At 42.7% G+C, this 23,627-nt stretch overlaps 1 protein-coding gene across 1 annotated transcript in view; it reads left to right on the top strand.

Moving 5' to 3' along the window:
• Positions 1–23,627, top strand: part of LOC147010335 (transient receptor potential cation channel subfamily M member 2-like) — a 258,972-nt gene that overhangs the window by 188,497 nt on the left and 46,848 nt on the right. Inside the window, exons 21-22 of the mRNA XM_085859000.1 lie at positions 5,263–5,434; positions 10,590–10,743. Of these exons, the coding sequence (XP_085715126.1) occupies positions 5,263–5,434; positions 10,590–10,743 (326 nt within the window). The remainder of the gene's footprint in view (positions 1–5,262; positions 5,435–10,589; positions 10,744–23,627) is intronic.

Genomic DNA, 23,627 nt, shown 5'->3' with positions numbered 1-23,627 from the left:
ACATTTCTATTTATTTGTAATTGCGTGGGAAGATAAACATTAATAATTAACATTGCAGCCAAAGGAAATTTGTAAATTGTAATACCCAGGGGGCACTACACGGTGCTCATTTACATTGAGAATTTATGTACCCCTCCCCCCCCCCCCACTTCCCCACATGAGGCCGCGGCCACATAGCTTATGTTACCCCAATGCAAAATTGTATTTGTACCGCGAGTTTGGAGTTTGAAACTTGAAGTGTGTGTGTGTGTGTGTGTGTGTGTGTGTGTGTGTGTGTGTGTGTGTGTGTGTGTGTGTGTGTGTGTGTGTGTGTGTGTGTGTGTGTGTGTGTGAGAGAGTGAGAGAGAGTGAGAGAGAGAGAGAGAGAGAGAGAGAGAGAGAGAGAGAGAGAGTGAGAGAGAGAGAGAGAGAGAGAGAGAGAGAGAGAGAGAATGAGAGAGAGAGAATGAGAATGAGAGAGAGAGAGAGAGAATGAGAGAATGAGAGAGAGAGAATGAGAGAATGAGAATCATTTATCATGGATTCCAGTAGTACTCCACATTGAAGGATGACAGAGAAAAATATGGCCACCTATTCAAATATGAACACAATGTCAGATCTACTCATAAACTCCTATTGAGTGAATTAATAAGCATTTAAAAGTCATAACCTTTATTCCCGAACGTTTTCTGAACTACCAAGACAAAAAGATGCCGAAATACATCGTTAAAGTACCATTTCGGGAAATTGCTAAATCCCCAATTTGTACTTCTTCTTGGTCACCTCTCAAAACAATGTAAAACTGTAGCTCGACCTACTTCAGCAACTGCTGAGGCCATGATTGTGATTCCAATGCGAGGAAGTCACTTTGTCTCTGGGCTAGTGCACGCAACCAAAAATTAAAAAATATATAAAACATTAATCGTTTTATTACGAAAAGAAATCTAATGCAAATGTGGACTCAACTAAACCAGCTCAGGCTCGTGAGGGAGGGATGGACACTGGACAGAACCATTCCAAAAGCGATTCGTATCCAAACCATCACCCAAGTCAACTGAAACAAGTAGAAAAAGAATTTAATAATATAGATGGATTTAATACATTCCAAAATAACAAAATATATAAAACATTGAAAATAAATACAACATTGTAACCCGTGAAAAGTGTCGCCGCCATGAGCTTGAGGTCGTGTGACCAGCACCGTCTTCGTTAGCATCACTTGGCTGACTCGCTTCGTGGATCAAGTGGTTTTGAACGCATCCCGCATTTAAAAAGCCAATTAAATGATAAAATGACATTTTGTGCATCAATAAACTGCTCCAACCTGTTATGAGAAGTTTGTGGAAAGACGTTTTACAGGTATTCTTACATGTTGATGAACAGGAATGGTGCAGTTTGACTGAAATATCACTGCAGTATCACAGCTTCTCATTTGGCGTTCATCATATGAATGCTGTTGGTAAATCAATTTTTTTATTGGTCGCAAATTGCTTTATAAAACTTTTTTATGTAGGAGGATTAACGAGTGCATTTATGTCAACATCCATCCATCCATTGGGACCATACTCTGTGCAGAGCGTTGGTGCTGCCTAAGCAATCTCCTTGGCTATTGGACACAATCCTGGATGGGTCACCACTCCAACAGAGGATACCATCAAACTGGCACCTCCTTTGCCGACCTCAGAAGGATGACAGGCAGAGTCAACCCCACCTGGTATTAATTCAACAGCAAGTGGGATTTTAACTCAGGATCCAAGGATTCCATGCCCACCACCCTATCCATTAAACCAACACCAGGCATATTTATGTTCATGGCCACCATTAATCCCACCTTCTCGTCAGTTCGGTCAAGAGAAGTTTGACCCAAGTCTTTCACAAACTGGTGCCGGCGATAACTAGATAGCTTAAGGCCCGGTCACACCTTGACGTTTTAGCCAACGTATGCCGATTTTTGAATTTTTTTTCTAAAACGCTGGCACACGTTGAATACGTTATGGGTAAGTTTTGATAACTTTGAGAGCACGCTGAAAAACACTGCCATACGTCGTTGTACGTTGGCTTTAAACGTTGTACTTTTCGGTTGTCCTCAAATTTTTTCATGCTTGAAATTTCACGACGTATGCCGGCGTATGACTCACACGTTCCGCTACGCTGGCCACAAGTTGTATGCACGGTCTGCGATCGTTGACAGACGTCAACACATGCTACTTGTAAGATAATCATAAGATGAGACACGCCGAGGTAATGTTTAGCGTACCCGAAACTTATTTCTAACCTATGATTAACGTGTTGTTGGCACGTTACGCGATCGTTGCCACACGTCGACAGACGTTACTTTTAAGTTACTCATAGGCTGAAAGACGTCGGTATAATGGATCGTCCTTGCGTCAGCGTCCACGGCCACGGCCAGGACACTTATTTGCAGCATTTTTCAAACTTTTCTTCGGCATGACGAGGATGTTCACACTTCGATGTCTAGCTTGGCTATGAATCCAATTGTCCATCGGCAGCGTCTATTTAAAATAGTCGAGTTTGAGCGTTTTAACACGTTCAGAAGAAACGCTTAAAATTTCAAAACCCCAGCGTCAAAAAACAAAGGCGAGTGACAGAAATTTAAATCGTTCATTGTAAAGAATGAAAATAGTTGAGTGGTACCGTTTAAAAGTCGTTGAGTGTAAAAAAAATTCCAATTTTTGAACACAAGCGTTTACTTTCAATAGTGGAGATGCAGCCATTTAAATCGTTGAGTGGCAGCCTATGAACCTACCCGTGGACACACGGACGCAAGGACGATCCATCATAACTCACACCCTCCCCCTCACACTCACCTACTACTGCCAACATGAACAAACTACTACTAATACTACTACTAATACTAATACTAATACTGATACTGATACTGATACTGTTACTGCTGACATGGACATCGACTCAAAAAGGACTCGAAAACACTGTTGGGTTCCCCTTTTATGAGCAGCATTTTTATATACCAATTCCCAAAACCGCTGGGAACACGTCTTTATATGGCAGTTGTAAGTTAGAAACACATTCATTTATTTATTTTTTTTCTCGACCAGAAGACGTCATTGGAATACGTCTACATACGTCGATGTGTGTTGGGACTACGTAAAGAATTGGTTCAAAGCACGTCAAACATAAGTTAGAAATAAGTTTCGCGTAAAAAAGACATTACCGCGACGTGTTTCGACTTATGAGTAGCTTATAAGTAGCGTTTGTGGACGTGTGTAAGCGTCCACATATCGTGTGTAAAACTTATCCCCATCGCATGCGGAACGTGTGTCATACGCCGAGTACGTCGTAAAATTTTGAACATGTTTAAAATTTCTTGACGTACTCTACTTACTACGACGTATGATAGCGTACTTTAGCGTTCTACTCACGTATACCAAACTTACTCATACCGTATTTGACGTGCCCCAACGTTTTAGACACATTTTTCTTAGGTCGGCAGACGCTGGCAAGATCGCCAAGGTGTGACCGCGATGTTGTCAATTCCATTTCTACGGCAGTTATGATTCGAATCGTTGTGCGTCAGCCTTTTAATAGGCTACGTCACGACATCGTCGGCGATGCGTGCAACGCGCTATGCCGAAGTTAGACTATCGTTGGGCATCGGTTGTGTAGGCCGACAACAGGTTCAGCATTCGTTGGTATAAGTTATCTATCACACAACGAAACGTTCTGTGTCCATTACTAATATGTTATGCATACGACCAACTCGTTATGAATACGTCCGAATCTTAAAAAAAAAAACATCAAAAGTTCAACGTCAGCCAGCGTTTTACATAAATTTTAATACGTTGCCATCTCTGGCTAAAACGTCAAGGTGTGACCGGGCCTTTAGAGGCGATTGTTCAATGGGATGTCCAGTTTAACATCCATCCAAGGGACGGCATACACATTGATTAATTGCCCTGCATGTGAAACACTGGGTGGACAACTTATAGGTGGGTCGGGATTTAATCCCAGGATAGACAGCTTAGAAGTAAGTGTGCAACAGGATGTCCAGCTTAACGTCTATCCGAGGGATGGCACACACATTGATTAATCACCCTGCCTACCAAACACCAGGATGATAGTTTATAGCTTGATCGTGATTCAAACCCTGGCGAGACAGTTTCGAGGCAGGTGAGTGTGTGATGGAAAATCCAGTTTAATGTCCATCCAAGGGACGGCACACACAGTGATTAATCACCCTACCTGAAACAGACATGCACATTCTCTTGGCTGCTCACTCTGCCAACGATTTGGGTAGTACAAAACAAAGTTGGTTATATTTCAACACATTGATTTGCATAATTTTGGTGTGTAATAAAACACGGCAGGTAAATTCACGTTTTCCATTTTGACCAAAAAAAAATTGTGAAATAAATAGGCAGACTTGATCTTCGTAAACTTCCTTAAAACGCCCGAGTTCTACATGCTCCCAAATAAATTATATTTCTTCTTGAACTTTATTCAAGGGGTTTTATGTGGTTGATGTGTGTTTTTAAGCAAGCCCATGCCCCCTGCCCTGGAAAAAAACGACAAAAAAACCCCGCAAAAAACAGTTTATTTTAAAAAATATATAATTTTGCATTTTCTTATTTTGATCTTGTGTTAATAAGTTGGTGTGGTGTTGATGTGACGCAGGCATGAAGGGCTGAATGGCCTCTACCTGTGTCTCATTTCCGTGTGTGCGTGTGTGTGTGTGTGTGTGTGTGTGTGTGTGTGTGTGTGTGTGTGTGTGTGTGTGTGTGTGTGTGTGTGTGTGTGTGTGTGTGTGCGCGTGTGCAAACAAGATGTTTTCATTCATAAAGCATAACATATCTTTCTCTGTGCTGACTCCTCTCCCCCACCCCCTCATCCTTCTCTCACTCCACCCCTCCCTCCCCTTCTCTTTCTCTGTCTCCTCCTTTCTCCCCCCTCCTAATAAAGTGCAGCACTCTCCTACCACCCCTCTCTCTCCCCCCTCTATTTGTATTCCCGTCAGCGAAGCGATGAGTGATATTTGCTTGTACTACATATTGTCGTTGAGCCTCTGCTTTTGTGTAATAATTTCACAATTCAATATCCATCTCATGGAATACACCAAAGGTAGAAACATGCTTTCTGGCATGTCATTTATATCAGATTAAAAATGATATGGTGAAGAATATAATTGACCACAATATTTGGAATTAATGTTTTGGAGATAAACCACATTATGATGGAGATATACCACAGACTAACTCATGTGTATGGTATTTACAACCGACGATCGGCTGTTTCCTGTGCCTGCAGGTGGAAGACCTCATCTTCTTCCTGTTTCTGTTGACCCTGAGCATGTTCGCGTATGGGGTGAGCACACAAAGCCTCCTCATCCACAATGAGCAGCGTGTGGACTTTGTACTAAGAGGGATTTTTTACCGCCCTTACCTCATCCTTTTTGGCGAAGTTTCTGATAGTATCCACGGTATGTACGCATGAAGCTGCTTGTCTCAGTGTTCTAACCTCTACGTTGTTCTCAGACATTTTGATTTCCCAACATCTTGTGGTATACACAAACTACAATGTCCCGCTACCCTGCACGGCGGAAACTGCACCACAATTGTGGTGGTGGTTTCCTCATTGTTTTGCCTTTTAGTTCATCATCGGGAAGATGTTTCACCAACATTGGTCAGGTAGTGGACACGAGTTTGGTGCTGTTATGGATTCACCTCTGATAGGGATTGTGAGGGGAGCTCTCGGATCCACTTCATGTCTGACGACTCTGAAGCCGACGAACCACGGATAACTCCGTGGATGATGGGTTGCAAAGCAACCTCAGTCAGAGAGACTTAATTTAGGAGTCCAGCGTCCAATCCCGCTTTACCTTTCCAGCCAATTAAACACCCCAGATTAGGACTGTGCTGACTGATCTGACATCTTGATCAAAATATGGCCGAGCGTGACCATAGGGAAACGCACCGGCTAATAACTACACATGTTGAAATGCTGGGGACGAACTCCCTGTTACTACACACTGTGCAAAACCAACAGAAGCTGACAACGAGACAGTTTGGATAAGGTTTACAATGATTAACATAGATTACATGTGTGCAAGCAGTGTCACAATAGAGAAAACCATATACTGTTGTGGGCCGGGTATCGGCTGCGAGCACGACCACTAGTTGAAGCAGCAGAGTCGACTCCACCGAACACCCGGAATTCAGATCGTTACCCTCGGAAAACTCCGGAGATACGGGTCCCTTACAGGACCGTGAACCATCAACAATTCAACCACGTGGGACAGGATTATTTGCCAAACTTCAAAATACTTAGAGGCCCACGTGGCGAGCTATCGAGGAATTCACACCCTCGACAGAACTAGCTGTTATCGTGCTCGACCCGTGCGTAACCTGAGCGGATGGTTACCGAGGTCCCGTCAGTCCAAATGCGCAACTACGGCAGCAACGGCCTTTTTATTTCCCCAACACGCACCGTGCTAAGCCAATGAAAGAAAGGACAGAGACGAGCTGAAACATTCAACAATAGGAATATTTATTTACAATAGGGGAGGGGGGGAGGGAACACACAAGAGCAGAGTTAAACTGACTAAAAGCAATGCAGGTATGTACAAGGCACTTAGACAATTCTACTTAAAGACGAGCCCACAGACACACACGCGCACACACAATACCCCAAAAGAAAATGGACCTTCCCGCCACGTGCGGCCCTTGTCGATCCGGCTCGGCGGGACTTGAACCCGCAGCTCGATGCCGCTGCAAACACCGGGTATGGAGGGCAGCATCGGGCTCCCACACGCTCCTCTGGCATGCGACGAGACATTTTCAAGGCGAACAGGCAACCTTACGACAAGACCTTTTCGTTGCAGCCAGAACGCCCTGAACAATTATCCACTGGCCAACGCTCCTGCCACGAGCACACCGTCTCTCTCTCACGCTGGTTCAGACAACCACACCTCTTCAGGAGGGAGGGGCTTCTTCTCTGGCCACTTGCCTCCTCATGGGACGGTTGCGTCGCGCGATTCGCTCGTCGCCCCCATGATTGGCCGAAAGGGGCGCCAAGTCCGCTGATTGGACTGGGGGGGGGGGCATGACGGCCGTCGTGGTGGACTGCCCCTCATACAAGGAGAGTAACATGGTCCTGCGTGGGCTACGCTTATTGGCCGACCGTTGGCAACCTCGCTTGTATCCACCGGATTGGGCGAGAGAGACGTCAGGTCCTCGTGAACTCCGCCCACGTACGTGCTGACACGCACGCATGCAGTGGTGCCGGTGGTGGATGGTGGAAGGAAGCGAAGGCAGGTGTGGTCGTTACAAAGTTGTTGTTGTAGTTGTAGTAAGTGTAAAAATCCTATCTATAAAATAACTGCAGCGCATGCACACTTAATCCCATTAGACATAGGGGAAAGGGAGATATCTATCCACATTCACTTATCGAAATAACTGAGCTATGGGGACCTGAATGTTGCGCACTCATGGCTTCCAGATTCGCAACAATACTATGCACAAAATCCCCTCCCAGTCAGTCACTTGTCAACAAGACAAATGGGTGCTACAGTCATTCCGGGAAATAAGAGAAGAAAGAGGAACAGAGAGAGAGAGGGAGAGAGAGAGAGAGAGAGAGAGAGAGAGAGAGAGAGAGAGAGAGAGAGAGAGAGAGAGAGAGAGAGAGGAGAAGAAGGCAGGTCATGCTTGTGACACGTCGCTCATCCGCAAACAAGCCGGTGGACTTATGTGGGTCCAATGAGAGAAAGAGGGGGGTGAAAAGGTGAGATGCAAAGTGTATTAAGAAGTGCAAACGTGAATTTGTGTTGCTTTAGTTTAAACAGCATGAGGAGTGATGTGGATTTTTTAAACCCACCTTATTGTGATCGTTGTCCTCCTGAAGGATTCTAACTGGCCGATTGTGGAATCCTATTTGACTTCAGACAGAGTTTAACCTTTGTCCGATTTGGTTATAAAATCCTACAAAAACCTTATTGACACTAATAAAACTGATGTCCACACAAGTCCTTCCTTGTGAAATAATTTTTTTTCTAATTATACACTATACACTTCTCACCCTCGTACAATGAACTTCAGAATCCCCATTGATTGCAATATTATTTGGTTCTATTTCATTTATTCTTACTTTAGTTAACAGTTAGACCCACCCGATTCAATTCACTGCTACATTACATCAGAGAATTTTATTCTAATTTGGTACTTGGTCAGTTCCAAGGAGCACAAGCCACTGAGATACTATACTTCCTCACGTGCCTGCACCGAAACAATTTTACATTTCAAAGCATTTTATACTTTCATGAGAGAGAGGTTGGGGGATATTCACCCAGACTGTGTAGACGTGTCCTTTAGATGAAAAGCCACTTCGTACATTTCTAAGCAAAGGTTCATTTATCAGCTCGGTCACTCTGCTCCAGAACAATACATTTCTTATCATTTAGGGCAAAAGTCTTTTGGCCAGAAATGACAGCCAATTCAACTTGCAGCATAAAAGTTACACTTCTGAAACTCCATTTGTTACAATTTAAAATACATTAATATAAATTTTTCCCCCACACTAGCGACAATCGATAAGCTCTGAAAAGAGCAGTTCGCACTTTGCATTGATTTGTGTGCATCCGAAGGGGATGAAGTAGAATAGGGACAGAAAGAGAAAGATTGTGTAAATCAATCAGTGTGTACCGCTGACACCTTCGGAAACTCTCCGCTGGATTTGTGTCTGCCTGGCACCAGACCTTGCTCACTTGCACTTGTCTACCAGCTCACTCTTGCTCGTTCACCAGTGCTCAGTCTCCGGACACCAGTTTGCTCGGCCTCTCCATTCCCAGACACATGCGGCAAACACCAGCTTGTCCGACCTCTGTTTCCAGAAGCATGCAGTAGAAACCAGCTCGTTTGACCTCTTCATCCCAAACTCGCATCATTCTGCAATCTGGTTTGGATGTTTATAGCCCGTGCTTTGCTCTTCACAACGTCCAGATGCCATATCATCTGCCTGCTTGAAACATCTCCATATCCCCTGGCGACACCCATTGGCTTCTCAAAACCTGGCAATGCGGTGGGGGCGAGATCCTGTGGTGTTTGACGTTCTGTGAGTACTTCCTGTGCCATGCGGCGTTATGACGTCATAGGTCATGTGGCAAAGGTCCGATTGACACACAATTTCACACATACATGCGCCTCCTGTGGATTTATTTATTTATTCATAATTATGGCGTCATAGGTCACGAGATACAGGCACCATCTTGGAAAAAACAAAAAACTTGGCACCTCTATATCTCTGAAACCACTTTATGGAAAAAAATTACACGGCTCATTGTCAAGGACTCCCCATGGGGAATAAGATATGTTAATGATGATGTCATCGGTGCCTTCATTATTTCGTCATAATATGGCAAGTGCAACGATTGATCCAGTCAGTTTAAAGAAATAAATTGTCTGCAATTATGCCTGGTGTTGACTTAATGGTTAGGGTGGTGGGCTTTGGATCCAATGGTCCTGAGTTCAAATCCTGCTCAGTTGTTGAATTAATGCCAGGTGAGGTTAACTCGGCCTGTCATCCTTCCGAGGTCAACAAAATGAGTGTCAGCATGCTGGTATACTTTGTCGGAGTGGCGACCCGTCCAGGATTGTGCCCAATAACTAAGGAAAGTGCTTAAGTAACACCAACGCTCTGCAAAGAGTATGATCCCAATCTCCTAATTGTTGGTCCAACGGACACAATTTTCACCATTGAAGCACCTCCTCCTGGATAATTTTTCAATGATAATTTGATGTCATATATCACGTGGTACAGATGCCATCTTAGAAGAAACTGAAAAGCTTTGCTCCTCTATATCTCCGAAATCACTTTATGGAAAAAAATTGAAACGTGGCACATTGTAATGTACTCCCCATGGGGTATAAGATGTGTTTATGTTGATGTCATCGGTGCCTTTATTATGACGTCACAATTTGACAAGTGCAACGCTTGATCCATTCATATGGGAAAAAAATTAACTGCAATTGCTGGTCTGATTGACACAAAATTTTGACCATAGGTGTGCCTCCTCCTGTCGGAATTTATCATAATAATTATGACATGATAGGTCATGTGGTAGAGGAGCTATCTTGGAATAACTTTGCACCTCCATATCTCTGAAACCACTCCATGGAAAAAAATTCAAACATGGCTCATTGTCAAGTACTCCTCATGGGGAATAAGATATGTTAATGATGATGTAATCAGTGCCTTCATTATGACGTCATAATTCGGCAAGTGCAATGCTTGATCTGGTCAGGATGCAAAAAAAATTCTCTGCAATTGTTGAAACCGCTAAGTGATCGATGCAAAACTTTAACTAATTCATCAACTACCAATAGGAAATATAGTTTGATAAAAGTGACATCATCAGTCACTGTTCTGGCACCATATTGGATCAAATTTTAAAAAAACAGAAGAGTTGGCTTGCACCAAATTCTTCTCAAGACTGCACAGGATAAGTATTCAATGAATACCATCTAGTTTAACTTAAAGGATAGAATAAGTAAAAGTGCAGGGACAAATATAAGTTAAAACTGTCACCTCCCCGAGGCAAGAATTGCCTTTGGATGAATAAACGTGTTGTCCATGCCCACCAGGTACCACCACTGTTTCCTGCACGACCAATGCCAGTGATTTTGAGAGCCCACGCTGTCCCGATGAAAATATGGATGGCTTGATAATCCTCGCCACCTGTGTCTACCTCCTTTTTGCCAACATTCTTCTCCTCAACCTACTCATCGCCATTTTCAAGTATTACTTGTACCCTTGCTCTTTTCCTTGAGTAACACAGAGAAGTTTTAGAGACTTTTTCTCAGCTTGTAATGGATATACAACATCGCACTTGCATATCGGCCTACCTTTTTCACACCAGGATGGCCATTCCATCAGCTGCAGTTCACGAGCTTGTTAATGTGTTGTGTGACTGTATGCATTGTCCATAATGTGATGTGCCAATGTGTAGTCCAAGCATGTGTTGTGCTTTCGGGGAGACTTGTTTTTGCCAATGGGACTTGACACAGATGTGAAAACCGAAATAACCTCTCCCTGGACTTGGTACAGTGAAGGTCTCATCACCACTCATCGTCATTTGATCCTTGTGTCTTTGCCTTTGATGCCCTCTGATGCATTTGTTTTCTTTCTTTTTGAAAACCTTTAGCACACTTCAAATTTTTGACACTCCTCAAATTGTTCTACTTTTCTTTTATGTATACATAGTCGAGGCTCGTGGAAGAGCTAGTACAGTAAACGGATCAGGATGCAAGAGCAAAAAACAGGACACAAAATACACATGCATGGGATGGACAAAATTGATACAGAAGGAAACACCAAGGAGGGAAAACTAGAAAATTTGAATGAAAAGGGATTTGTGTGGGGTTAAGGAGGGTGGAAAAGATCATCGTTTTGGATTGGGGATGTTGCAGAATTTTGTAGTTAACGTTTTAACCGACTCGGTGTAAATCCTGTTACTCAAATGAAAGCCACAATTAATTCACTGTCCACAACGGAAAGTACATTACATCAGATAATTTTATTTTAACATAGTCAACCAAGGAGTCCAAAACACCGAGATGAATGCATCCACAATGATCTGCACTAAACTAAGATTACATTTTCTGGCATTTATATGCTTTTGTGGGAGTGGAGAGGGGCTGATAAGCCTTAGGCAAAATAACTCCAATTGCAATACGTGTCCACTCGGTGAAAGAATCATGGCAAAAGTTGTAGTGTTATCAACCAGGTCACTTTGTTCCAGAGCAAGACATTCCTTTTATCAATATTTAGGTCAAAAGACTCTTGGCTAAAAGGAAGCATAACTGACATTATAGCATAAAATTAAATTTATAAAATACCAGCAACAATTATAATTGAGAGTACATTAATATAATTATTTTCTCCCACAATTCCCCCCTTTTTCCTTATCAGGAAAATTTGAATAATTATATTTCACATGATCACCATAGCCCGTTCCTGGAGGAGAAAAGATATCCATGACACAAGTTCAATCAAAAATGGCAGTGAGTGCTCATATCAGAAGAATGCTGGATAATGACCATTTCAATAGTGTCCCAGCCAGGTTAGTGAGTGTGTTTCCATTTAATTCATGGCCTGTTCATCAGCATGTGTCACAAATCGAAAAGACATGCTACCCGAAGTCAGAAGATAAGCAGGTCAGGGTGTAGATAGAGCAGCACCCAAGGGGAAACACAGTCGAGGCACTCCTTGAGTTGCAGAGAAGGTAGATCTTGGCAGGTACGAGCTTGGACCCAACACTGGGTTGAAGGGGACAAAAAGGACTCGAGAAGTGACCCAGAGATCCAGCCCCAGCAGAGTTTGGGGCCTCGTAGCAGCAGTTTGTGCAATCAGGTTTGATTCACCAAGTGAGCTGTGCACGTTGGATGCAGATGCGATGGCTGCACGAGCCCCACCCGCACCATTGAACACATGTTGCAGATGACTCGCCATGTGGACCTTCAGGGCCTTCGTCATGCATTGAAGCAACCGCGGCAAGTTCACGATGTATTTGCAGAGCAGCGATTTGTGAGTGTGGCTGAGGACATTCCCCCAGGCTTGCCTGGCCTGCCTGGCACCACACAACGGCGACGTTAAGACTTTGCCTTGCCATGGTTTGACTTGTCCAACCTTCTCTTCAGTGGGTTTTTCTTTTTCTTTTTTCACCACATTGCTCATCTTATCTCCTCAGGAAGGGGGTAGTTTCATGATCACGTGTTGAATGCCCAATCACCCAAATATGGGTTCTCCCCATTGTCCAATCTTTCGGTGGAAGTTCTTCCAAAGCTTCATTAGACAAAATCGTACATTTCATGGTTCAACTGCTCTCAACACTCCGAAACAAACAAAATCAAGGTTAAGCCTCATTTAAACATCAATCAGTAAACGTCATGGGCTCATGTATTTCAACAAGACTGACAAAGGTTCTTACAGAAGCATTCAACTTGCATTATATGTTATATCAAAATTTTATCCCTTTCCTTATTATTTTTTCACACCAAAACGACATGCTAAAATACACAGAAATCTCAGTTGTATGTACAATCAAAACATTCATCTCATTTGCTATTTCCATGTATAAAGGGCAACAGTCTTTATCAGGGTTCCAATTTGCAATCAATAATTATTTTCACCAAAAATATTCCATCATCTGTACAATAATTCTGAAAGTTAGCTACTTCTTTTAAGTCGATTTTGCACAGTTGACATTTTAACATTCATATCTGCTAAGCAATTCACAGTTTCATTTACAAGTAGTTCCAGAGCAACCGCTATTATTTGTTTATTTATTTCCAGCTAACTTAGCACTTCCGTACTGATGAAAGATAGTCAAGTCAGTGTTAAAATACCTCATCTTACTTAAGTAAACGTACAATAAGTACCACTTAATCAAAAATCGCGTTGACCAATTAATCAGAAGACAAATAACACAGGTAATATTTAAATTGGCTTGTAGCATCATTGCACTCTTTTCAATAATATAATTCTTTTATTCTGACCGATTTAACATTCATATCACATGGTCATGCCTTCGTACTCCACATAATTCTTGTTTATCCTTTTGTTTGTCTTTCTACAAATTGTTGAGGCATTTTATTTAAATTACAGTCAGGTCAGTACCAGATCCTAATTAGTGAGGGCAATACAGTTACAATACATGGTACAATTCCGATTTCCATTTCATTGATTTCATGATTTCTGTTGGTCTCGCCCTTCTTCCAGTCATTCTGCATTATGGTTATGTAAATACCATGCTGTTTTCCCTCATAACTTGATTTTCCCTTGCAGTTAACTTATGATTCCTAATATGTAATGTTGACCAATCTGTTGATCACTTTAATAATGTAGACCCCCTTTCAATATTTTGTAAGTACTTCAACTTAATATATTATTATCTGGATTCAATTCTCAATAACTTTTCCCTATCCTCAATTAACAGATTAACAAGGTCCATAGGTACAGTAATTGACGATATATTAATCAATAAATACAAGTTATTAATAACCAGAGTCTTCACAATCTACGATGACGACCAAACTCTATCTCCATTTTCCATCACACATGCACTCCCACAAGCTTCACAGGTCACAATACACAATAGAGCATGTTTTATTCCAGTGAAATCTATTGGCCTCGCACACGTTCCATTTCGACACTCACTCAGCACCACATGCAGATCAATGCAAATCAGTGTGCATACAAATCAGATATGAATACAAACATACAAGAGTTCCAGGTTGGAACACCCAACTTGCGTTCTTAACATAAAACTCAACCTTTCCAATCACATTGCATTCACAAATCCGTAACACCTCCACACAATACAATACAACAGCCTCACAGCAAGCAAACCTCCAGTGAGTACAATGAACAAACAGAAATACAAACAGGTAACTCAACAAACATTCATAACACTTATTCATTTCCCACTTAACCATTCTCCTTGCTCGTTTACCTTGCCCATTTACCTGGGTCGGAACTCAGTCTCAGCATGATGCTGTTCGATATATTGCATGCTCGCCTCCAGAGAGACTGCGAGCTGAACACAGCCTTCAATGTGGCCTTTCAGGATCGGGTCTGCACTCCGACCCTGTCACCAAGAGGACCCCTTTCTTTGCGTTGTGTCTCAGCTTCCTTAATCTCCTCTTTAAGTACTCCTCCTCGATCCTCTTCCTGCCCTGTACCATCTTTCAAACCGTTAACAGGTCACAAATACCATGAAATATGCACTTCAATATAACGAAAATACACTAAATGCTCAAAATACAATAAATGCTGGCCAGCACTGTAATAAAGCAACTATGTAGTACTGTTAGTTCGAACCACATAACTCTCACACACAATCACACTTTACTCACACAGCGAGCTGGGACTCGAACCCCTCGCGGAGGTGGTATTCCAACCCCCCTCCCTTTGGCCAGAGGGGATTGGCCTTTCCCCAATGCCTCTACTGTACCCAGTACAGCACCATGAGCCGAGTAACGAACTCACTCAAGGTACGGCGAAGACTCGAGCTTCCCTTCAAGAGATCCATCGATCTCTGTTCAGCCCCAGGCTGAAGTGGTCCCAGACCGTAGGATTCTCCCGGGCTTCCAAGAAAATTATCTGACATGTACTTTCCTTTGTTCGAAGTACATTACCCGCTAAGAACAGCCCCGCTGTCAGGGATGGCATCTCGTTGGCATTCGCCTTCCCTCTGGACCATGGACTGCCTCCAGGGATATAGTACCTCCGTGTCACGGCACCAAGTGTTGTAGAATTTTGTAGTTAACGTTTTAACTGACTCAATGTAAATCCTGTTACTCAAATGAAAGCCACAATTAATTCACTGTCCACAACGGAAAGTACATTACATCAGATAATTTTATTTTAACATGGTCAACCAAGGAGTCCAAAACAACGAGACGTAAGCATCCACAATGATCTGCACTAAACTAAGATTGCATTTTCTGGCATTTATATGCTTTTGTGGGAGTGGAGGGGGGCTGATAAGCCTTAGGCAAAATAACTCCAATTGCAATACGTGTCCACTCGGTGAAAGAATCATGGCAAAAGTTGCAGTGTTATCAACCAGGTCACTTTGTTCCATAGCAAGACATCCCTTTTATCAACATTTAGGTCAAAAGACTCTTGGCTAAAAGGAAGCATTACTGACATAACAGCATAAAAATTAAATTTATAAAACACCAGCAACAATTATTTATGATTGAGAGTACATTAATATAATTATTTTCTCCCACAGGGATGATGTGAGATGGTGGTTAACAGCTGTCTTGAACACCTAGAGGGAATAAAGAGATTGAAGAGAAAAAAAAGAGAAAGCCATAGCCTTGGATGCCAAAGGCAGACATGGTAGTTGATTCCACGGGTGGGGAAAAGGAGGAACACATGAGTGGAGGTGATCAGTGACCCTGGCTTTGGGTAGTTTTTCCAGAAGAGGTAAAACTAGAGAGTGCAAGATCAGAAAGGCTGTGATAAAAGACTGAGATACCACCGATCTTTCTGCAATGGCAAAGTGATAGACCCATAGACTGCGCTTCATTGTGAGAAATTCCAATGATCTTGAAGGCCTTGGTTTTCACAGCATCAAGCTGAGGGAGAGGTGAGGCAGGGGACAGGGGGAGGGAGGGGAAGCCCAGATTGGAGAGTCATACTCCATCAAGCTGTGGATGAATGCCTTATTGGTGGATAGGAGTTCAAGTGTGCCGAGGAAGGATTTTAAATGACGGAGGATTCCCAGTGGCTTTCGAGGCCAATTTTGAAATGTGGTTTGCCCAAGAACGATCATGGATGATGGCGAGACCCAGGAGTTTGAATTACTAAACTTCCTCAAGAGGCTTGCTTAGAAAGTAGGTAGGATGGGTTGCCAGATGGTCCTTTTGTTGATACATCTTGAGTGTGTGAGATTTGTCATGATTGAAAGACATACTCCAAGTGTTTGAGGAGCTTTTGATTTTTTTTAAGGTCTGAATAGAGGGAAGAGGGTGCAGCCTGCTTGTCTGAATGTTGAGGGATGTCACAGCAGAGGGTCGAGTCATGAGGAAATAGATGAAGAGGATTTTCCAGAGAGATAGAGAGATCATTGATGAAGATCAGGAAAAGGGTTGGGCCCAAAACACTGCCTTGGGGGTACTCCAGCTTTGACAGGAAGAGGAGATGAAAGGATCCAGTTGAGTGCCACACATTGGTTATGAGAGTGGAAGAAGTCAGTAAGCCATGTGTGGAGTTTGCTGTGGATGCCAGAGCCAGACAGTTTGGAAAGCAAGGCGGGATCCAGGCTCTATCAAAAAGCATGAGGTATCTCCGGAGAGATGCCCCAATCTCTTGTCTGACATTGAGGACCTCCATCCATTGTTGGGAGCGTCGAAGCAACATGTCCAAGGTGGAGTGACCTGGTCTGAAACCAAATTGATGATCTGAGATCAGCTTGTTGGAGAAAATGGAATGATGATATCAACTATGATGATGGATTCCATGACCTTGCTGATGATTGGCAGTAAGTTGAAATGTCTGTTGTTGAGGGAATCCGTTTTTGCTCCTTTTTTACGGAGTGCAGTGATGTTGGCAGATTTCCAAGAAGATGGAAGATGACCTAATACAAATGGCATGGTAAAATGGGCTGCAAGAGGATGTGCAAGAGTAGCAGAGCAGATTTTAGGACACCTGAGCTGATGCCATCCAGTCTAGTAGCGGAGTCGGAGTCGAGGATAGTGAAAAAGCTGGTTCAACGAGAGGATGTACAAGAGCAGCAGAGCAGATTTTTAGGACACCTGAGCTGATGCCATCCAGTGTAGTAGCCGAGTCAGAGTCGAGGATTGTGAAAAAAGCTGGTTCATGAAAGACTTTGGCCATGCTTTCCATGGCCAACCCCACAATAATGTGAACACAATAACACAATAAAGAAGAAGATGCTCTTATAGTTTGTTGGTGCTGCCAAAGCAGTTTCTTGGTAAGAGTTATACGAGGTGGTTTGCCATTGCCTTTACAGCATTGTTTGTTCATTGTCTGTCCTTTTAAATGCTGAGTGTCAACCAAGGAAGTAGCATGGACCCTTCATTATTGAAGTACTTGGTATAACTTGGCCAGAGTTTGAAACGAGAGAGGAGAGAGAGGAGAGAGAGAGATTTTTTTTTGACTTTTATGTCCCTTTATTACAAAAATACAAAAATTGATTGCCTCACATGCAGAGGCTCACACAGTTGCACACAATTTTACATCATAAGCAAACAACAAGAAGTTTAGACAGAGGGTATACAGAAACTAACTAATAAGTAAATTTTAACTGACCCTCAGATACTTTACAGAAGGCATTGTTTATACACCATTGGGTCTCAAACACCTGTACCTGAGAGCAATACCAGAACTCCAGTTTGATTCTTGAAACACAAAGGGCTTTAAACACTTCTAAGCTATCTGTTGTATACAAATCATTGCACATTTTTGATTTTCTTGTCTTTTATATATAGTACTAGTACATGCCCGTAAAAAAAAAACAAAAAAACTTTCAAACTGCGAGCAAGAAACAACAACCACACAGGCTGTTCCTTCGCTCTCGCATGCCCGTACGTGCGTGGCCCGGAAGTTCGCATATCGCAGTTACGATTATTCGCAATTTAGTTTTAATGGCCAATTATTCAATTAGCGCCAATGTATTTTGCCTTTTCGCAATGTCGTCGCAAGGAAAAACACAAAGAGAAGAGAAGAGAAGAAAAAAAAAAACGTAAGTGCAAAAAAAAAAAAATTTACTTCCTGCTTCGGAACATACCAGTTCACTCTGATGTTACGGAAATTTATGCACCGTCTAATATGATAACGATCATAACTTGGGGCATTGTGTTTATCTATAAATGCGCATAATAAATCGAGAAATTATTAGAATGCACGAAGTCATCACTATCCGGAAGTCCGTACGTTGTAACCCGTAATGGGGAACGCGGCTGAGGTTCCCTTCCCCCATCGGCCACGCCCACGCAGCAACGTGTCTTGTCATTGGTTGGTAAATAAATGGCCATAACTTGGGAAGCACTTGTCCGATTAATATCAAACCTTGAAAAGGCACATCCGGAGAGCCCCAGCAATATATCTGGCAAGTTTCAATTAGATCGGACCAGTGGTTGTCGAGAAACAGCGGTCACAGACACACACACACACACACACACACACACACACACACACACACACACACACACACACACACACATTGCTGGAATTATAGATAGATAGCAAGCTTAGCTTGTGAAAGGAAAAAATGAATAAGGATTGCTGTTGGGGAGTTGAAGGGCATACTCGGGCCAAAAATAAAGGTTGGAAAATCAAAATTACTAGAGAGACATGCCAAAAGCATCTTCAGGAAAACAAATAAAGGGGTTAAACGGATACAGCGTATATACGCGTGAGGTAGTGTTTCGCTTTGTCCACAGTAGGGACATTGCTCACTTTTTTTTTGTGAAAACCAGTGAATTAAAGAATTTGTTGGCAATACCCAATCTGAGATTCTCCATTGGAGATCTCCAACCCGTTTTGGTACAGGCTGTCTATAGTACCAATTCCAAATAGGATAAAGAGGAGGGGATTTTGGTAAGACTGTGACCCATCCACACTATACGGGGGAGGACAAAGAGGGAAAAAGGACTTTTAGGCATTGTATGTTCAGGGTTTTTCGATTATTCCCAGAAAAGGATCGAGATCGGCCAAATCCAAGAGGTTCCAGACTAGTAGAGCCAGATAGATAAAGGTGGGGAAAAGTCAGAGGTGGGTATGCGAGGGGTTTTTTACAAACTTTTTGTGAGGCACAGTAGGTGTGAAGTACCAATTTTAGCACGCTGTCCACTTTGCGACATGATCTCATGCCAACCTCTGACACAAGAGCAGTGGCACTTAGCCACCTATCATTAGTGACATTCTTCAAGTGGCACCCTTTCGTTATTGCAGTGTTTGTGAACTGCTGAATGAAAGCATTTTCCCCTTCATTGCCTTCAAATAAACTGTTGTGAAACAGTGGCTCGTTGAAGAACATGGGTTCAGTGTATAGTAGGTCGAGGGGTCACGACAGCAGCCGAAAGCTTGCCATGCATTGAGTAGGCTTCGGTGAAAAGCAGGTAACCCAGACAAATCTATCTTGGTTGAGTCCATCAAGAACAACTCTTGTGCAAGGTTCAATTTTCCAGCTTGTCGGAAGATGCAACTGGTGAGTTGTCTCCAGACCAAACAGGGTTCATACAAGAAGCACCATACTGTTCGCAGCGGGAAAGCCATGATGCGGCACTTGACATTCACAAGTCCTTGGCCACCTTCAGCCACTGGTATGTTCAGGATTTCCGGTCGCAGCCAGTGCTTTCCAGACCAGAAAAAACGAGTGATGCATTTCTGTATATTGTCCACGATGTCTGCAGGTGGCTGTAGGGCAAGAATCTTGTACCATAACGTTGAGGTGACCAAACTGTTGATGACTAGTACCCTGCCTTGGGAGGACAGTTGGCAGAGTAAACTCTTCCATTTCAGTAAAATTAGTTCCATGCGTGCCAACAAACCTTCCCAGTTTTGCCTCACAAAATCACCCGGACCAAGAAACACTCCCAAGAACTTGATCCCATCACTTTTCCAAGAAACATTGCCAGGGAGACGAGGAGGGAGAGGGAAAGGGGGGGTGGATATGGGATAGGTAGAGGGTTGGAGCCACAGTGCTTCTGTTTTAGCCCAATTTATTCTGGCTGATGATGCTTTACCAAAGAGATCCAAGGTACTCATCATCTTAGCAATGTCTTCTGCATTATTTATGCAGACACAGATGTCATCTGCATAGGCGATGCTTTTTAAGGGATTAGTTCCCATAGTGACACCAGATAAGGATTTATGAAGGGTGTTTAAGAAGGGTTCAAGAGATAAAGTATACAAAATTCCTGAAAGAGGGCAGCCCTACCTTACCCCTCTCACAACCCCAAATGGGGGTACAAGTTCATTGTTTATTTTTAACAAGGCCATTATGTTTGAATAACATAACTGTATATGTGATAGAAAGAGGGGGCCAAAACCAAAACATTTTAAAACTTCAAAAAGGTATGTGTGAGAAAAACAGTCAAACGCTTTCTCCTGGTCCAAGAAGACCAGGCCACAACTTCCATGATTTATCTCACAAATATCAATTACATCTCGAATAACAGAGATACTATCCTAGATATTACGCCCGGGGACACAGTAGGTTTGGTCCATGTGTATAATATCCTTTAGTAGAGGTGAAATACGTAAGGCCAAAGCTTTTGAGAGGATTTTATAGTCTGTACACAGCAGGGACACTGGCCTCCACTGTGAGATGAGCAAGGGATTTCCTTTTTTAGGAATCAAAGTAAGCACAGCTCTTCTGCAACTTAGTGGGAGTTCATTGTTCTCCAGGCTCTCTTGGAAGACCAAAAGCAATTCAGGTCCAATCAGGTCCCAGAATTTTTTGAAGAACTCCGCTGGTAGACCATCCAGCCCAGGTGATTTCCATCCATTCAGGCTCTTAAGGGCAACTGAAAGTTTTTCGAGTGTGAGTGGTGATTCTAAATCCATCTTTTGTCTGGGGGATAGAACACTGATACCATCCGTGAATTGAGAAACCAGTTCTAAATCAAAATTTTTTGCCTGGTAAAGTTTAGAGAAGAAAAGTTTTGCGTCGTTCTTAATTTCTACCATGTTAGTCGTGACCGAGTTATCAGGACGTTTTAAAGCAGTGATTAGGGAATGAGGCGATTTTGATTCAAAGTCAAAGAAAAACCGGGTTGGGTTATCTAAGAGATGAAGGTGTTGAAAGCGTAATCTCGTTAACGCTCCTTGGGTATGGTTGGTGATTATACGATTGAGAAAAGACTTCTTCTCATGCAGTCTTAGTTTTTGTTGGGGGGCAGGGTGGGTTTTTAGGTTGCTTTGACTTTGTAGAATTTCTTTCTCCAGTTCTGCTTTTATTCTGCGTTCTACTTGTGTATTTAAAGAACAGAAATGTTGACAGAAATTTCGAATTTGGACCTTTATGTTGTCCCACCATAACCGCTGGTCTTTAAATTGGGGCTTAGCACATACGAAATTGGACCATACACTTTGAAAGGCACTATTAAAAGAGGGGTTGTCTAATATTGAGATGTTAAGTTTCCAAAAAGAGTGGCGATTTGGAGACAACCCTATTCGGTAGCACATGGTGATAAGGTGATGGTCTGAGAAGCCAGATGGAGAAATTATCGTGGTAGGTGAGAGGTTAATAAGGGGTGAGTTTATGTAAAATCTATCCAGCTGGGCGAGTGCCACCTGATTGTTGGCAACTTTACTCCAAGTAAACTGATGGGTGTTTGGATTTTGTCTCCACCATATGTCTTGAAGACTAAAATCCCTTATTATGTCAGACAGCAGTCTGGCCAATCCGGGGCGAGGTTCTGCACCATTCCGATCGCGTGCGGGCTGAAGGGTGCAATTGAAGTCACCCCCCATTACGATGCACTTTTGCAAATCTAATTGCCTCATGTAGAGTCGTAACTTTTTGAAGAAACTTCGGCGGTCTGTGCCCTTTGAAGGAGCATAGACATTTATCAAAGTAAATTCGATATTATTGTCAACAAAATCCAGGGAAGCAAGGTAACCTGGGATTATTTCCTGAAATGAAAGTTGTAGAGGGCAGAAGTGCGGACTAAGCAGAAAGGCAACTCCTGCTGTGCAAGAGTTGGAATCGCTAAAATAACCGGTCTTTTTCATCATTCTATTCCAAACACTGTGCAATGCTGGAGTAGAGTGGGTTTCTTGTAAAAAGGCTACATTTAATTTTTGTTGTTTAATGACGTTGACTACTTGGAGCATCCTAGACTGGCTTGCTTCACCATTTGTGTTTAGGCTGCCAATGATCGCCAAAGTGATGAAGAGGTGGCAAGCAAAAAAGTGCACGCAGGTCATCATTTCATTTCCATTTTAGCTTTAACAATGTGCTTTTTAAGCCTACTGCACTGTGGTTCGGTGAAATGGTAATCATTAGGTCGACGAATGATACTTTTTGCTGTTTCAATAAAACCATGTAAGTCAGAAAAGTATTCTTTTATATCTATATGTCTTTTCCTAAAAGTATGATTTTGGAATTTAAGGATTTGCGATGGTGAGACATTAGGAGTATTGTTTGTAGGGAATTCTTCGATGTTATCTGGTTCTCCTTCTGACATGTCAGAATCACTATCTGGAAAATTTTCAATTTCTGATTCACAAACTGTGTTTATACTCTGTAGTATACAAGTATCAGGTTGTTCTGTTTTTGACATGGAGGGGAGGGGTGAGGGAAGCTCTGATTCCACCTTGAGTAATGTAGAGGGGGAGGGGGGGGAGAGCGTGGTATTATCAGCATCTGCCTCAGGTTTTTCAGGATGCAGTTCTTTCAGAGCTTTGTCACAACACTCAGGTATGACTTCAGGGATATTCGAAGGAGCAACTTCCACCATTGAGGAGTCGGTGGTTAACTCGTGACACAATTGGGGGGTTCTGGAGTCAGTTTTTAGTTCCTTTTTGGTAAGATCCTTACATGGTTCAATTTCCTTATCAGAAGTAGGGATCTTGACTGTGGTTTCCTTAATTTTCTCTGGGAGTAAATCCCCTTCACCTTGATCTACCAACAGGGGGTCCATTTCATCATTTGAGAGTGACTCATACCGATTTTCCATTGACACTGTGTCACATAAGCTCGGAGTTTTTTCACTCGCAGCCAAAACCACTTTTTTTCCTTTATGTGGATTAAGTTCGTTCTGAACCGTTTTTCTTTTCCTTAATAAGGGAATAGTTGTAAACCCATCCCAAACACTTGAGGTACTATCTTCTGTATCCTTAGGGTCTGATGTTTCGTTCTCTGAGACTGTAACAGGGTTGGCGGTGCGAACAGGTGGGGCCGTATTGGACGGAACAAAAGTATCCTCGGCTGTTGGGGACGCAGTTTTTGGGCAGAAACGTTTTAAATGGCCGAAACCATTGCAGTTAAAACATTTCAGTGTTTCTGTCGACGTGTACACCTGGTACTCGTGTCCATCTATGCGAAATTTAAAGACCACATTAAGTACTTTATCGACGTTAGACGAGGGAAGCACAATGTACGCCTGTCGCCTGAAAGACATCACGTGTCTAGCCTG

The sequence above is a fragment of the Eptatretus burgeri genome, chromosome 16, assembly GCF_056783735.1.
Source record: "Eptatretus burgeri isolate ZD-2024b chromosome 16, Ebu_testis_v1, whole genome shotgun sequence".
Classification (NCBI taxonomy): domain Eukaryota; kingdom Metazoa; phylum Chordata; class Myxini; order Myxiniformes; family Myxinidae; genus Eptatretus; species Eptatretus burgeri.
Note: the sequence above shows the minus strand (reverse complement) of the source record. Positions and strands in the feature narration are given on the sequence as shown.